Source organism: Balaenoptera physalus (genome assembly GCF_965194825.1).
Source record: "Balaenoptera physalus genome assembly, chromosome: 9".
Classification (NCBI taxonomy): domain Eukaryota; kingdom Metazoa; phylum Chordata; class Mammalia; order Artiodactyla; family Balaenopteridae; genus Balaenoptera; species Balaenoptera physalus.
This window is the reverse complement of record NC_138888.1, coordinates 2,772,451-2,789,333: the sequence shown is the minus strand read 5'-3', so window position 1 is coordinate 2,789,333 and position 16,883 is coordinate 2,772,451. Positions and strand designations below refer to the sequence as shown.

At 48.0% G+C, this 16,883-nt stretch overlaps 1 protein-coding gene across 4 annotated transcripts in view; it reads right to left on the bottom strand.

Moving 5' to 3' along the window:
• Positions 1-16,883, bottom strand: part of RPS6KA2 (ribosomal protein S6 kinase A2) — a 372,586-nt gene that overhangs the window by 72,096 nt on the left and 283,607 nt on the right. For all 4 annotated transcript variants that reach the window (XM_082475550.1, XM_082475551.1, XM_082475552.1 and 1 more), the window contains one exon: positions 11,170-11,251. In XM_082475550.1, coding sequence (XP_082331676.1) covers positions 11,170-11,251 — 82 coding nt within the window. The remainder of the gene's footprint in view (positions 1-11,169; positions 11,252-16,883) is intronic.

Sequence of the window (16,883 nt, the reverse complement as noted above, 5' to 3'; positions counted from 1 at the left end):
CCGGGCTCCGTCTCTCCCAGCGCACGGGTGGCTCCCTGCTCAGCTTCTTCCTCTGCAATCTGGGGTGAAGATGGTACCTGCCTCACGGGGCCATGACGAGAACAACGGGTAGCGTGTGAGCACGACGGTGCTGGTCCCACAGCCAAGGCCACGCCTGCACTGCGGTCACTTTACTGCCTAGTAAGTGGAGTCAGGAGTCAGCTTCACTGCATGGTAAGAATCAAGGGCTTTTCCCTGATCTTTCTCTCTGCTCTGATGCTTGGCTGCTCCCGGTCCGATACAGACCCCTGTGACTGCAGTGGCCCCGAATCCCCCGGAGACGCTGGAAGGGCCGAGCGCTGGCACACGGGACGCAGAGCTGCCCCGGCAAGCGGGAGTCTGGGGGGCGCAGCGTGAAGAGGGAAGCAGGGGAGCCTCCCGAGGGCTGTGTGCCCGGGGAAGCGGGCGGGACATCCCAGGGAAGTCTCCATGGGTGCCACCTTCAGGGCCCCGGGAGGGCAGCAACTCCTCCGCTGGGGACGCAGCCACGACTGCGTTCACCCTGGAGGGAGGCGAGACGCCGGCGTGTGATGGGGCCGGAGAGCAAGACCCGAGGAGAAGTCGGTGTCTCTGGGTGGCTTTTTTTGGTGTCATTTTAAGAAGTTTTGATATGCTTCTTAATTAAAACACATTTCATCTATTCATTCTTTAAAAAAGTAGTTTATGGTATAGGTAAAAATAAGAGGGTCTGTTATGAAACACGACTGCAGCTACACCAGAGAGAAGGTTTTATGGCAGCATCTATGCGGCTCCATCAGGACACGTCCCCAACACAAGCTCATTCCCTGGTAGTTCTTGCCGTGGACACCCCAGCATGGCCGCCACTTAGGAGAATGAACGAAGGGGGCAGAAGCAGACAATTCCCAGGCAGACGGTACAAGGAATCTCTCCGTTTCCTGTCTATCCCGAGTTACAGGTTCCAGTGGCTCTGCCAGGGAGAACAGCAGAGAAGGGGTTTCAGGAGAGTCAACAGAAACAAAAGCTGAAACCCATTCATTCAACAAAAGACGCAGAGGATGCCAGCTAAAGACCCTGAAGGAAGAAAGGGATCCCACGTAAGCAGTGGGATCCGAAAGACGTCTCTCCAAACACGTGCGCAGGCTGAGAAGGGGACCTTGGGTGGGACAGGGTCACAAGAAGGAAGGGGGGATGCGTCAGTGACAGGGGGCCTGGGGCCGCCCCTCCCAACCCTGGCTGACAAGACGCCTCTCTGAGCAGCAGCTGTGTGGACCCATGGGAACCTCATCCGACGCATCTCAGGCTCCTGCGTCCTTTGCCTCAGAGAGCGGAGCCGGCTGCGAAGGGCCCGCGGGAGACAGTCTTCTGTCACCCCCATGTACTGCCACCCCCAGGCATGTCCTCTTCTGGGGAGAAGCCCTGGGCCACTCCCACCCCCATGACGTGATCTGGTGAAGCAGGTGGCAGAGGACCGGGACACTGTGTTCCTACCCACTTCTTGCCATCTCCTTGCAAAGCTCACTCTTTGACTTTGGTTAAGAAAATCTAAAAATCCTCTAAATGGGATTGATGTTATTATCACTGAGTTCAGACCTCTTTGGAATGAGGAACAGTGCTTAGTGTTACTTACATATCTGAAGACAGTATTTGTAATGGAAAGCAAAGGCCATAATAAGCCCGGTGACAAAATTAGAAAAAGATGCTTACATTCAAAGTTCCAAGGGGCTGTCCAGTTACAGGAGTAAAATAAATATATATTTCTTCCCTACATTTTACACAACAATAAATCCAAGATCGATTAAAGAGGTAAGTGTTAAAAAAAACAAGCTGCAAAAATGGTATCAAAGATGAGTACTCATCTGATGTCTGGGTGGGAATTTTTTTTTTAAATAAAAGCAATGGAAGAAATAACACAGGACAGAGTGATAGACTGAGTTACCAAACAGATTTCCCATCCAAAAGGTCATAAAATTAAAAGGCAGACAAAAAGTTCAGAGATTATCTGAAACAAACAGAAAAAGGGCCAGAAGCCTAAATACACACACTATCTAAATACTCTTATTCTGTCTAAAATAACAGCGGAGAAAGCAAGACTCCAGCCCCAACAGTGAACCTAAAGGAGCACAGATAAGACACATCGGTTTGGGGAAGATGCTTTCACAAACATGTTTGGTAAGACTGGTCCCCGGGGCATAAACTGCTGAAACACAAGCATACTGGGTCCAGGGTGGCAGGAAAAGGGAAAGGCTGTGTTCATGCGGGGGCAGGATTTTATCACTGCAGACAGCCAACGGGGGAAGTGACCGGGGCCAAGCTAACACGATGCGGAAGGACAGCTGTCACACAGGCAATGCCCTTCAGGTGTGAAACAGCAGGCGTGAGGCTGGCTCTGCAAAGGTGACTGGGCATCTCCGGGTCTGCGAGTTCTGGCTTTGCCGGGCTGAACCGGCACCCGACCTCACCACCGCCCGCTCTGGGTGGTGGCAGTCACCCGGGCCACCAGGGATGGAGGGAAAGGCCCTGAACGGTGCCTCAGCCATCTGACGGGCAGCTGCAGAGTGGTCCCTCCACCAAGAAAGAAACCGACATGAGAGCGAGTGCTTCATTTCTGATGCTAAGCAGTTCAAGCTGCCCCCGGAGGCTAAGGATTCCAAGGGATTTTGAGTCCCAAGACTCAGATGCATAAAAAAAAAAAAGCCCAGAGAGATGCTTCCTTCATCCTTCCATTGCTACCGCGCCAACGAGTTACAGAAATGGTGAGACACGCCAGCCTGAGGCGACACGTCCCCAGTAATCTCCCGCTGGGTGTTCCGGACCGGCGCAGGGTCTGGGGCCAGGCCACCGCCTCCCTGTGATATTTACTCTCTGGCATGAGGCATGTGAGTCTGGAATCGAGCGGGGCTTGACCGTATAGATGGAAAAACCCAAATGTCCTAGACTATTTTGAGATTCACTAATAAACCGTAGACATCGGAGATAAATTAAAATCTTTTGTACTTCACGTCAACGCTGTACTTGTGGCTGACCCGTGATGCGAAGGATTAGGGTGACGTGCTTTCCATGGTTGCTTTGCTCTGTACGGTAACCTGCAGCTCCCGGTGCCGGCTGTGACCTTCCCGTGTCCTTCAGCCTTCTGGGCCCGGGGCTGCCCCTGGGGCTGACATGAAGGCGGGAGCGCCTGTAAATTCGTCCTACCTGAAAGGCACAGTTTCCTTCCCGGGAAAGTAGACGATGAAGCACACTGGGATTACCCTGCTGGACGTGACACAACACAAAACCAGAGCTGCTTTCTGGACCCCCCCCCCATTTTTCGGATCGGGCCCACGTCCTCAAGGCTTCCACGCCCCCCTCTCCATCAGACAACTTCAGGGGCACCTGCTCCCAGGTGCTCCCGTGGAACTGAAGGTGCAGGGCATGCTACCCTGTTGATTTTCTTTCCTCGACCACTTGGCCTGTTCTGGACTTCTGGAGTTAAAAAGTTGGCTAATGCCCCTTGTGCCCTAACAAAAGGTCTCAACATCCGTAGCCCTTTGAAGTCTCTGGCAAGTGACAAACCAAAATGCACGTAGGTTCCTTTTGCCAGCCAGCCGACGACTTGGCACCCTGAGCGGATTTGAGCCTTGAGGCCTCCTCAGAGTTCCTGCAGCCCCACCCTCTGCGAGTCACCAAAACTCCCTGAAAAATGGTCCATACGATCTCATAGAGCCAGTCGGGAAATGCTCATGAAACTGATCTTGAAGTACTTGGCAACTGCAAGCTGCATAAGAATCCCTGGTAAGAATAATTAACCTACTTTGGAGGATGGATTTACTAGGAGAGCTCCATCTGCAACGAGGCTGGGACCGAAATCCTCTCGTTAGAGTTGGACGCCATTGCCTGTATTTGCCTGTTCTTAAATGACCTCCATCAATACACGTTACTTTTACACTACATTATATATCATGTCATATCATGTTACATTACGTTACATTACATCATATTCTACTATATAGAGACTGTATTTGAAAAGAAAATGAAGGGTGAGATAAAAACAAGTCCTATTGGTCACGGTGAAGATGAGAGATGGCCAGGTAGGAGGTACACCTTAGAAAAGCCCGGGGTCTCTGTGGACGGGGCTGCGACATCCCTCAGGGACCGCGGGGCGTGGGACCGCACGCGCTGCACACAGCCATGCATCTGCAGGCGGCCGCGGCCACGGGGAAGCCTGAGCCTTTTAACGGGAGCCGGACACCAGGCTGGTGAAGAACTCAGGCTCTGCCCGGCTGAGTGACCACACTTACCGCCTCCTGCCTCTGTCCACAAAAACCTGCCAGGTCTGCAGTTATATGCCAAGCGGTCTCCTGGATGCAGAATAAAAATCCACCTCCACACAGTATCTTTTAACCTTCAAAGGTCTAATTCATAGCAAAGAGGGGCCTCCCGTGGGAAGCTGTGTTGCTAAACATTTGGTGACCAAAACTTGTACTGCTCACCGCTTCAGAGAAAAAAGGAAGAAAACCATGAACGATGAAAATTAAAACGTTAGCCACATTGATGATCCTATCAGGCACAATTCCCCAAGAGTTGTCTCTATACTAGATTATTTAAACCAAGACTGACATGGTTACTCAACTAACTTCTTTACCAGAGAATACTTCGGTGGGTAAATCTTCAGCCCATTATGCTTTCATATTTACAGGCATTAAAGATGCAAGTAGTGAAAAAAAAATCTATTTCCTACTTTTTCTCTACAATGTAAGAAATGCAATTCTGGTAGAAATGAACATATAAAGGATGCCAAGGCACACAGGCGGTGTATTACAACAAACCGGAGAGCTATTACATAAGGATGATGTTTACATGTTACTTTTTGTCTTAGATCATCTACTGGGAAAACAGCTCCCCTGAATAGTAACTACCCCAGAGACAGCTGGATGAGGCTTCCTGATGAGGAAACGATGCCCCGGGGGGTAGGGGGCACGGCTGGTCCCAGGTGCCCCCCATCCTGGGAGGGGAGGAACACGGGATAGAGACCCCGCCACCTCCAAATCACGTGATTCTGAGTGCGCGGCTTCACTGCATTGTGACTCAGTTTCCTCATTTGTAAAATGAGGATAACAATACCAATAAGGGCACTTAAAACGTGTGCTTGGAACTTGCCTTACCTTCCCCCCTAGGAATTTGTAATCATCCAAATGTGAATCAAATGACATAAATGAATTAGCATGGAAATAACAGCTGTTCAAACTAAGGCACCGATTAAAGCTTAGTTTCTAAGTCAGTGTTTTCAAAACAAAGCATCTTGGTGTAAGAGAAAAGGAAATAAAATGGTGCTGGAAGCCACATTCTGAGGTTTGAAACCAACCAGGCTAACTCTGACCAGGGGCTCTTTCAAAATGTTGTAACCAGCGTGAATGTAATCCATGCATTTCTGTCCTGGTCACCCCACACGCTCCCGCATTCCCTCCTGCATCTGCTGACATTCGAGTGATGGAATCAGAGCTCTACTTAAAGAAAGGATAAAGGAGTGACAGAAACCGGGCTCCAAAGGACAATCCAGAAAGCACCGTTCGGGACCATTTCCGTCTTCTCTCCCAGCCAGGCTCTGGCAGTAACCCACACACAGCTGGCCAGAAACACCCGTGAAGTGACTGTGACGGTCTATTAGTTACTTACTAAACAAAGAGATTTTGCCAGAATAATATTTTCTTCCTTTAGAATCAACAGGACACAACTTCCTTCCTTCAAAGCAAGGAGCATGTATTACCTTTGGGCTTAGGAAGCTGACTTATAAGGAAAACGGCTGAAAAATTAGTTAGGCATGAGAACGCAGATGAAGTCCTACCAGAAAATTTTCATTGCAGAGATGTATTTCATATAGAAGCTCTCTCCACATTGTGGAGAGGTGTTTCAATCCTCACTGAAATGAGAATTCTACACAAGGAGCCACCCTGGAGTGTCTGTCTGTGGTCCCCAGCAGGTGCCAGGCACCCTTGGTAACTAATACGATCACAGTCTCTTCACGTAGCTGGAGGAACCAGGGCTGAACCGAGACGTAAGTCTTCTAGCCAGATGGTAACTAACGCTCAACCCTCCTCCTCACCTCCCCTCCCTGCCCCCCACTTAATCAGACCTAAGCCAAACCTAGACCAGAAGAGTCCTAACCCACCTCCAATGCCAGTTTTCATGGAGAAAAGGACCAGAAATGAATACAGCTGACAGCGAACCTTGTGCCAGCAGCACCTCACGTGCATGGACGGATTTAACCCTCACATCAGCAATGCTGTGAGGTAGGTACCATTACTGACATCATCTCATTTAAGTAGGAGGAAACAGAGGCCAGGAGAGGTTCCCCAAGGTGACACAGCCAGTGGAGTCTGAGCCGGATGGGGTCCCAGGGTCCAGTGTCTGTGCTCCCAGCCACTGCATCGGGGTCCTCTTGCTGGCAGTACCCTAGAGACAGCCGGATTCTCATGCCCGGACCACATCCAGGCCAGGGATTCGAGGAGTTGACCTGAAGTGACCCCAGCATTTTGTGAAAGTCCTGCAGGCCATTCCAGCTTGTGGCCAAGGCTGGGAGCTGCCTTATTAACGTGGGTGACAGTCCCCACTTGCCAGCTCACTAAACGGGGGATGGAGATCAGCCTTGCTTCACTTGTGGTCTCACGCTTGGGAATATGCTGACAGTCTTTTAAACTAAATTCCCCTACAACGCAAAGTGGGGCGTCACCCTTTGGAACTCATTATGTTTGGAATTTGTTACGTAGAACTGTCGCCTGCGATAATTCAGTGTTGAGTCACGAATACAGAAACTTTGTCAATTAGAGACACTGGACACACTGAAGGGGTCCTCAGCGACAGGGGGTACACGCAGCACCATACCCGCACGCAAGGGGGGCAGCGGGTTAGGCTGGGGGCGGCTCACGCCCGCCTGCTCGGCACACTGCCAGCTGCTTCAGCAGTTGGCATTTTCCGTAGAAATGGCGTGCCACCTCTTTAAAGAAAGGCGGGGGCAGGCGCCTGACCCCTCCAAACCCATTTAAAGGTGAAACCGAGCTGTCAGAGACCATTATCCGTTTGCCAAGTTATTTGGCATCCAAATGACGACGACACTGCCTTCTGTACACGACGACACTGCCTTCTGTACACGGACAGCCACCTGCGTTTCTGAGAAACAATCCGGAGGTTTGCAATCATTGCCGTGAGTCCTCCGCACCCCCCCCCCTCCGTTTTCCCCTTTTCAAAATAATTTCACTACTGAAGTTCCTGGTCTGCACTCCTGGAGGGCGCCGCTCTCACCCACATTTCTTTTCTAACCGGTTCTTCCGATTCACTAATGAGCCTGCAAACTGGTGGTGCTTTGAGGATGGAGAATGGCTTAGGAATATTCCAATCTCTCAGGCTAACAGAATGCAGAGGTGCTGGAGCCAAAACAAATCTAAGCAACCGGCGTCTTTCACAAGTGAGGAGAAAGGAAGGTCTAGAAGGCTCAGAAGCCCCCTCGGTGGCTCAGAGACCTGGCCTCCGTGACGGACGTACTTGGTCCTCCTATCATGGGTCCAAGCGCCACCTCACACAAAGGACTGTTTTGTAAAACTTGTATATTTTCTCTTAGGAAAATAAGTTCTGATTGCACTTCTGGGGAAAAAATCTATTCTTTAGTGATGGACCATTTTAAAAGCTAAAATAGTAGATGATATAAAATAACGTTTGGTTCAAAAGCTGGCTTTTAAAGGAGCGCTAGGCAGTGGGAAGTTTTTCTGACTTTATGCCTGTAAGTTTTATGCTTATACGGCTCATTCTCACAACGTAAAAATGATTTTACATAGTCAAGCGTATTGTTCTGGAATATTAGACAAAAAACTTTATATTATACAAAGTCAAACATGTTCTATGTTTGTTGAAAAGTTGAAATATAGAACACAGAGAAGAAAATAAAAGCTCCCAATAATCCTATGAGTGTTTTCGTTTTGGCATATTTCCTACGAGCATGACATATATTCAATATTCGTACACACACAGGCATCTACCTGTACACACGGAGGCGTGCATGCATTTAACAACATCACTATCGTTCTGTAACACAGTTTTATATCCTGCCTAATCCATGTAACCTTGTATCAGGAGCACTTTCTCAAGGACACACTGGATCGGATCATAAACAAACGTGGAGACTTGCGTTCCCGGGGAAGCTGAGATCACCGAGATGCGTGTCTGCACACGCGCTAAGAGGTTGAGGCTGAGGCTGCTGGACGGGCTGAACGAGGACAGCGCCGGCCCAGCTCCTGGTTCTATCTCACGCCTCCAGAGCAGGGTGAACACACAAGCTCCCCCACGGTTCCAATTTCTCTCCCACTTCTCCCTCTTCCTCCTTTGGGGGCAGGAGAGGGTGAGATGGTATTTGATGGGAAAGAAGGAACAGTTACAACTTGAGGAGAAAGGGAGCAATTTAAGGGCACTGAGCACGTGCTGGTGAGGTTATCAGATGTGCCGATGGAAGGTGAGATGGGCGGGGGATCACCAGGAACCATCTGGTCAGAGGATGAGGTGGCGTGGCCTCTGCTTCGACCTGCCCTCATCTTCAACCACAGGGAGCTGCCCGCTCTGTGTCTGACAGAGTAAACCCCCATGCTTTGAGGATGAAAGAGTGGGTTTTAGCAAATGGCCATGTTACGTACCAGCTGTTCATTTAAAAAATAACAGCTTTACCAAGATATAATTCATGTACCACTCAATCCACCCAAAGTCCACAATTCGATGGTTTTTGGAATATTCCGAGGTGTGCAACCATCACCACAGTCAATTATAAAACATTTTCATCACCCCCAAAAGAAACCCCATAGTCATTAAGCCACACCCTGTCTCCCTAACCCCCCAGGCCCCGGCAACCACTAATCTACTTTCTGTCTCTGTGGATTCGCCTCTTCTGGATGTTCACATAAATGGAGTCCTACAATATGGGAAACTTTGTGACTGGCTTCTTTTTACCCAGCATAATGTTTTCAAGGTTCCTCCAGGCTGTGGCACGCATCAGTATTTCATTTCTTTTTACTGTCAAATAATATTCCACTGCATGGATGTACCACACTTTAGCCCTGAGTTCGTGGATATTTGGGGATTTTCCACTTTTTGGCTACTGTGAATTAGCTAGTGCTGCTACGAACACTCATGTACAAGTTTTTGTGTAGATGTATGTTTCCGCTTCTCTTGGTTATATACCTAGGCTAGAATAGTTGGGTCATATGGTAACTCTATTTAACTTTTGAGGTAGTGCCAGAGAAGCTGTTCACTTGTTTAGACAGTCCGATGATCCTGAACTAACAAATGTTTAATTTGATCTTCTATTTCTATGGAACTACTGTTTAGTGAAGAGATTATTTTATTCAACGTTGGGGATAGAAAGTCAAAACCTGCTTTGTTTCCTATGCATCTTTTAACGAACAATTCTTTAAAATTATATTATTATGAGGATCTTGGACTATTCGGCCACGATCCATCGAAAAACAATTTTAGAAATATTATTATAGCGACAATAAAAAAACGTTCACTATAAATAGCACGGTTTAAATTATGTTGTTGAATTAAAATCTCCAGTGTCAACAATAAACTATAAAACCAAAACTATATCATAGAACCCAAAACTTTTGTGTACAGAAGAATTACTGGGACAGTTTGTTAGAAAACTCAAATTCTAGGCTCTGCCCCAAGAGATTACAATGCAGTAGGTCAGAAGTGGGGCCTTGGGATCTATTTTTAACAACTTTCCCCAAACGCACACAGGTGATTCTGATGCAGGCTCCAGTCTGGCCAAAGTGAGCAGTTTTTGTATTTTCTTTCATGGGTTGTGCTGACAATGTCAACGTGATTGCTGTTTTCTATAGAAATATTTACCCATCCTTTAAGAATTGTCTCGCTCACCTTCTAAATCCTTTCTGAATGGCCTCGTGTGGAAGAACTCTTTTCTTCCTTTGTATCTAAAATGTTTAGGTCTGTATATATTTGGTCTATGCATTTATTGTTCTATATTATTGGTTCTATGTAGTTCAAAATATATCTTATTTACCAACTAGACAGTAAGTGACTTGAAGGCAGAGAATGACATATTTTTGTACGGTCCCCTGCATGTAGGTGCTGAGGATGTTGTGATATAAGACCTAAAAATTCAAGAGCTGCCTTGACATCTCTGAGTTTCATGGGCCCCAAAGGCTTAACCACGAGTTCCCCTGCCCTTGACAGATATGCCCCCCCACCTAGCAGGAAAGGCTCCCCACCCCGCTGGTTCCCTATAAGCCAGACCAGCTGTACCCCATCTGGTCTTTAACCTAACACATTCAGTTCCCTGCCAGCCCACAGAACTATTCAAACAAGCCCATCACATCTTCCCTGGAACCAGGGGCCACCCCACCCTCTTGTTACTACAAAGCCTGCAACTCACTCTGCTCCTGTGCAGCCCCTCGTGGCCCGGCATGGTGTGCAGTGCCCTCCTCCCCCAGTGATGAGTACAGGTGACTGATAAACTCTGTCATCTCACCTGCCCAGGCCAGGTGTTGTGTGCCCAGCCTCTAGCACTATTTAGGACAGGGATCCCTCCCTCACCAATGGGTGAATAGGAGGTGGTCAGAGCAGACGTAGTTGGTGCTCAGCTGTACGTATTGCTGGCTAAATGACCCTGAGCTTAGAATAGAGATTTTAGATAATAGCTTACCTTGACCTGCGTTATGTGCGTATACTTTTCTGGAGGGGAGGAGTACAGAAGCAGGGAGTCAGGTGTTGGACTGAATTTCTAAAACCCAGTCCGGGGGCAGAAAGGGAAATAATACAGCCGTGAATCACATTTTGTTTAAAACTGAGCAATCCAGTCTGAAGGATGAATTTAGGCTGATTTGTTGCCCAATAAGCCGAAACAACCTGCTTTTGCTTTCCTCCTCAATGCTCTTTTCCCCAAATGGTACGTTACAGCAGAGCATATGTGGAGGATGGTATTTACACAATATGGCTTTCCCTCTGAAGACTGTGGAAATTTTGCAGGGCTATGTTAAATATTCAGGGACATGCTTGTATTGTGTATTATCAATCAGAGAGTAACATGTCGACATACAGAAATCATGCAACACTAAACAGAATGTCTATTTCCCCCAATAACAAGCAGAGGATAAACCACAGTTACGTGTCTCCCCCTCTGTGACCTCTCACCTTTCAAGGTGGCCTTCTTAAGAACCTTCATTGCGTAGAGCTGCCCAGCATCTGACCCCTTGACCTTCCTCACCAGGAACACCTGAGAAAGAGAACACAGAACACCTGCAGTTGATATGACTGTAAATTCATTTTCCTCATTTGATTTGACACGGGGATACACAGGGAGTTTAGGAAACTCCAATAAAATAAATACACTGTAGGAAAAACCTAAATGTAAAATCTTCTCCAACATCTGGGATGTCAGGAAAAGTTCATCTAATTTATTACAACCCTGTGAGGAGCCATGTTACGTGTTCGTATGAAGAATCGCATTTTTTTCCGCACGATTCACTTTATACGAAACATTTTATATCAGAGGGAATAGCACGCTCCTTTTAAAAAAAGACCAGTTGTTTAGAAAAACAAACACTATTCAGAAGTTTTCAGGAGGTCATTTGGTTTATTGTAAATATGCCCTGTAAATCCCCAAGGCGAAGGCCACCCTGAGAGTCACTGCCAACCACACAGGACACTCTCTGACTCTCAAGATGAGCTAGGCTCTCTTATTTTGAGCTTTCTTCACCCAAATTTTAGCTTTGAGTAGCTTAAGTTTACGAATGGAGTTGGTTTCTAAATGGCTCTTACATAATCTCATGTGGACACAACATCTGCTGGGATACATTTTGACGTGTATCGTGGAGGAAAAGACAATTGTTTGAGAGGCTGAGCTTAAAAGTCACATTCATAGTTGTTGAACAAAATTAGTAAAAAACCAACCAACCAACCTGGGGTATCCGTTATGAACAGAACACCGTACACGCAGATGAAACAACAGTATTTGCTTTTCCTAACAGTATTTACCAATAGACACAAAAATCTGCTGTCATGACAGAGACGCGGGTGCAGACGACATGTGCGTCCAGAAGGCACAGGTGCTGCCCGCGTGTGCTTGGAGCTTGGCTGCGTGCAGTCGCCACGGCTCGTGTTCAAACCCACAGGGGCTGTGGGACAGAGTGATCTACCCACCCTACTGCGGTGAAGACGACTCGTTAGCCCCAAGACGAGGCATTCGTCATCGGAACGCTAGTGACAAGAGTAAAACCCCTCTTTCAAAAGGAGGGGACAACGGAGAAAAATGAGGACAGGTATATGAAGGTATGAAGGATGTGTGTTCAGAAGGTCGAGCCTTTGGAATATCCAGAGTCGGTCTTTTCTGTCCCCCTTTTCATTCCTCTCTCCGCCTCTTCCCCACAATATAAGGTGGCTCTGTAGGAACTCACACGTGAATATGTATATGAGGTACATGCGTGGATTCAGAAGTAGGGAAGACTGTCCACTCAAGTCCGCACGGAAGGCCATGTTCACATGGCATCTGACCATGATGGTTTAGTTTCAAGGATGCACATCTTGCACGGATCGCTTCACATCAACCTTTTTTCTTTTATTGCAACTCAGGTCTTATTAATAAAAATGAGATGACGGATAATAATGGTTATTTATATTCATCTGTTTTAAAAAGGAGCTCTAGGGGCTTCCCTGGTGGCGCAGTGGTTGAGAATCTGCCTGCCAATGCAGGGGACGCGGGTTCGAGCCCTGGTCCGGGAAGATCCCACATGCCACGGAGCAACTAGGCCCGTGAGCCACAATTACTGAGCCTGCGCGTCTGGAGCCTGTGCTCCGCAACAAGAGAGGCCGCTATAGTGAGAGGCCCACGCACCGCAATGAAGAGTGGCCCCCGCTTACCACAACTAGAGAAAGCCCTTGCACAGAAACGAAGACCCAACACAGCCAAAAATAAATAAAATAAATAAATTTTTAAAAAATTTAAAAAAAAAAAGAAAGAAGTTCTACTTTTAACAGGAAAAAAATTCCACGCTACCCATATTTGTCAGGCTCCTGCCACGTGCCAGGTCCTGCAAGAAACGCAGCAGGAACGGCCCTACAGCAAGCAGAGCACTCAACAGGAGACAAACGCATTTCGAGAGAAACAGCAAAGTACGGTAACTATCAACTTAAAAGTGGATTTAATACGAGTGAAGAGGGTGCCTCTGCCTGCCCCGGGAGAGCCCCCCCGTCCGAGGCACCCCGTACCTCTCGCCTCTTCATCCTTACGTGATTCAGGAACACGTTCTAATATAGTGAGATAAGTTCCCAAACGACTGGACAACTTCGGCAAAGACAGCTGCCGCATCTCTAACACTTAACGCAGGGGACTTTTCGTGTGCTCCCGCGTTTTATTTTTAGAGCTGCTTCTTCAGAAGCTCAGCCGAGACTCTGCAAAGCCCTTCCGTGAGCACACGTGGAGACAGATGCCGTGTCACCTGAAGCTGCCCTAGTCTCCATGTATCACCGCGATCAGCCAAATCACTACCTCATTCTCTGAGCGAGATTTTCAACTCTGTCTCAGAACCAGAGCCTGGCAACCGGTCTGCAGCGTCCCCTCAACACACGAGCCTGGCAACTGGCCTGCAGCGTCCTCCCAGCACACGACCCAAGTGGATGGTGGCCGTGCGCTTCCAGAGGACGTCAGGGTACCAACCTTCCCCAGAGGAAGACATTTACAGACCTGTTCTTACAAAGCCCACCGCTTAGTCACGGGGGAGCAAGGACGTTTCTCATTGGGGTTTGATCCCACCTCAGAACGTGGGATCACAATCCGGTCCTTACCGGCCTGGGGAGACCGAGGGGCAGGTGAAGAGCCAGGGAGGGGGCGAAGGCTCTGTTTCCACCGTCCTTGAAGGTCTCGGGGAACATCTGGGCAGCACCATGCATTTTAACACTCGGACACCCTCTGCCCCATTTCTCAAAGTGCTTTGCTGCTTTCCCACTGCCTGCTTGTCCGTTAAGGGTAGGCTGCCTTCCTCTGGTCCCAAGCACTACCGACCCCCTGCTCTCCGGCCATCACTGAAATAATCATGGTTTGACCAAATTACTAATGGCCAGAAACTGTCCCCGTTATTCCCAGCAAATTCCTTCAGCAAACGGGCTACTTGGCTCCCTGGGCTCTGCAGGGCAGAGCGTGGGGATGGCAGTGCACGCTGCCCCTTGTGCGGTCCCGTCTGGGGACAATCCTGAGGCTGCCAGTCTCAAACATCCCTGTGAGAGACCCTAACCCTAAGCCGGGGCCCCCCCTTGGGGTTGAGCGTTGCTCCTTTCCAGGAACGATCAATTGTCCAGCTGCCCAAGGGGACAGCGGGGGCTGAGGAAAGGGGAGTAAAGGGTGCTGGCGGAGGATAGAGTCACTTGGACGATTCCCAGGAGCAGTCTGGGGCCAGCAGCAGGCATTAGCGAGGAGGTCTTGGTGGCATTTTATCCATTTCCGTGTCTCCAACAGCTGCAGTCACTGAAGGGGTGAGAGAAAGAACGCAGGGACCCGGTGGTGGGCGAACGTGACCCCGGAGCCCAGGTTCACGCCAGCTCCCTGCCCTTTGGAGTCTCTGCAAGAAGAGACGTCTGTTTAACAGGAACTGCCTGCAGGACGGAAACACGTAGTCGTGCCCTTCTTCTCTCTTACATTGAGCAAAAGGAAGGCACTCCTGCATAAGGACATGTGATTTCCATTTAGAGATGAAGAATAAAATAATATGGGCGGTAGGACATATGGATTTCCCCTTCTTGTCGTTAGTTTGGCTTTTATAAAACATACATAACAAACAGTGCTGTGTGGACACATAAGATGTGTGATCGTGGTTCTCTAGTGCCCACCGTTCCCAGGGGACCTCTGGGTGGAACTTTCCAGAGCCCTGCTGGGTCGGCACTGCAGCCTCGCCCCCCGGGAACCCTGAACCTCACCTCCAGTGTCCGCGACGGTCCTGACCCGGTGACCAGGCCCAACACACAGACAGTGGTTGAGCTCGTCAGTCAGTGGTTAATGGAGGTTAAACATCTGTAGGAGTTGCCACTGCCTCTTCCTTTTATTTCTCTTCACTTACTTATTTTACTTTTAATCTCTTAATTCATCTCTTTATTTATTCATATCAGAAGATATTAATCTTTTAAACTTGACTTTTTTATGCCTCATGCAATGATGGCTGGGAAGGAAAAGTGTGGAGTGTTACGAAGCTTGTCATTCCAAGGGGATTCCGCCCAACACCAGGATTTCACTTGTTTCCCAAAGAATTTTTTTTTTTAATCAAAATAAATTTGCAGGGAATTGGAAAAAGTCTTTCTTCCTTTCATTTTTAACACCCACATCTCTGAGCAGGGCATCGTCGACGTAGCTTTTGTTCAGTCGAGTTTTGAACGGACAGGCTCAGATCTATTTTCCTTGAGCTTAGAAGGCATTTTCCATCTCTGCTGCTTCCAGGCACCCTGGGGGGAGGGCGCTCAGTGAAATCAGGGTCCTGCAATAGGCCAGGGCGTCAGTCAGCGCCCACCCAGCAGCCCTGGGCCTCGCCTGCGAGGTGGGTCGTGATTTCCATCACTGGGGACAGAGGTGATTCAGCTGCACTGGTCCCACGTGTCCTCAAGAAACAACTCGTGGGCAGCGTCTCTGAAAGGGAGCAAGGGGCACCGTGCTTGTCCCTATTTCCACGTCATGGTTCTTAGAGAAAGACTTATGCCGCTTCATCTTTTTCCAACATTTCTAATTAATGGGAAGACAGTCCATTACCACATAAATAGGCCTGCCTCTATGTTTTAGTAACAGCTTTTTACCCTGAGAGCCTGAAATCTTCATTTCCCTACTTTCATAAATGCCTTATAAACCATATGAAATAGCCATTTTTGGAGGCCACAACATTTTGAACACTGGTAATTTCATATGGTTCAAACGAACATGTCTGTAGATACATTAGTATAAACACATGTTCCGTACCATATTGTGTGGAAAAGAAAAAATAAAATAAAAAGACATTCTACCTTTTAAGAATGCCAAAAGAGAGATTTCACAAACAATCAAATTTTCGTGGTCTGTAAGAGATTACCTAGAACATCATTAACAAACTACTAATCCTACATGAAATCGACACGCGCCGGATTTCATCTTGGCACAAAGTCCTATGAAGAAGGGGGAAATTTGGTGAATGTCCACATACCATACAAAAATAGTTACTTTAAAAAGCCAGGACTCTGTTCTGCTTAAACTCTAGGAAAGGCTGGTTTCATGGTTTACCTCAGGCCCTCATGTTCTAGAAATCATAAGTCTGTATAATTTCTAACAGTTACACCAAGGACGTAGAGATATTAGCACTGCCCTGGAATAATTCACTTATCCTCGTGAAAGATGTATTGAGATCGTGCTGTATATGGATGTGGCCCTATATAAAGAGACAACTATTTCTCATTTCCTGAGAGAAATCAGTTTTCATTTTAATTTGAAGGTGAAAAAGAAAGGAAACAAAAAATTCTAGTGCACAGATTCATCGTAGACGATTGCTAGACGTCTAGGAGTCATGTCTTATTTAATCCATAGAATAATTATAGAAAGTAGTTCACATTATGTCCGTTTCATAGATGGGGAAACTGAGGCTTGGACAGGAAAATATCTGCACAGTTTACACGGAGGGTGAGGGGAGCCAGCCTGCAGTCCCAGCCTCCTTGACTCCGTGGTGACGGTCACATGAACCGGTCCCGAAGGGCGCTGCCTTCTCTGTTCCTTTCTTCCTTGTTCTCCTACTTGTTATTTCTTTTTGAGAAATACTTGTGGGGCATGCACTTCCAAAGATGCATGGCTCAAGTTCAAGGACCCTAGCCAGCACGGTGATACACTAAAGGCCCACGGAAGCTACAGG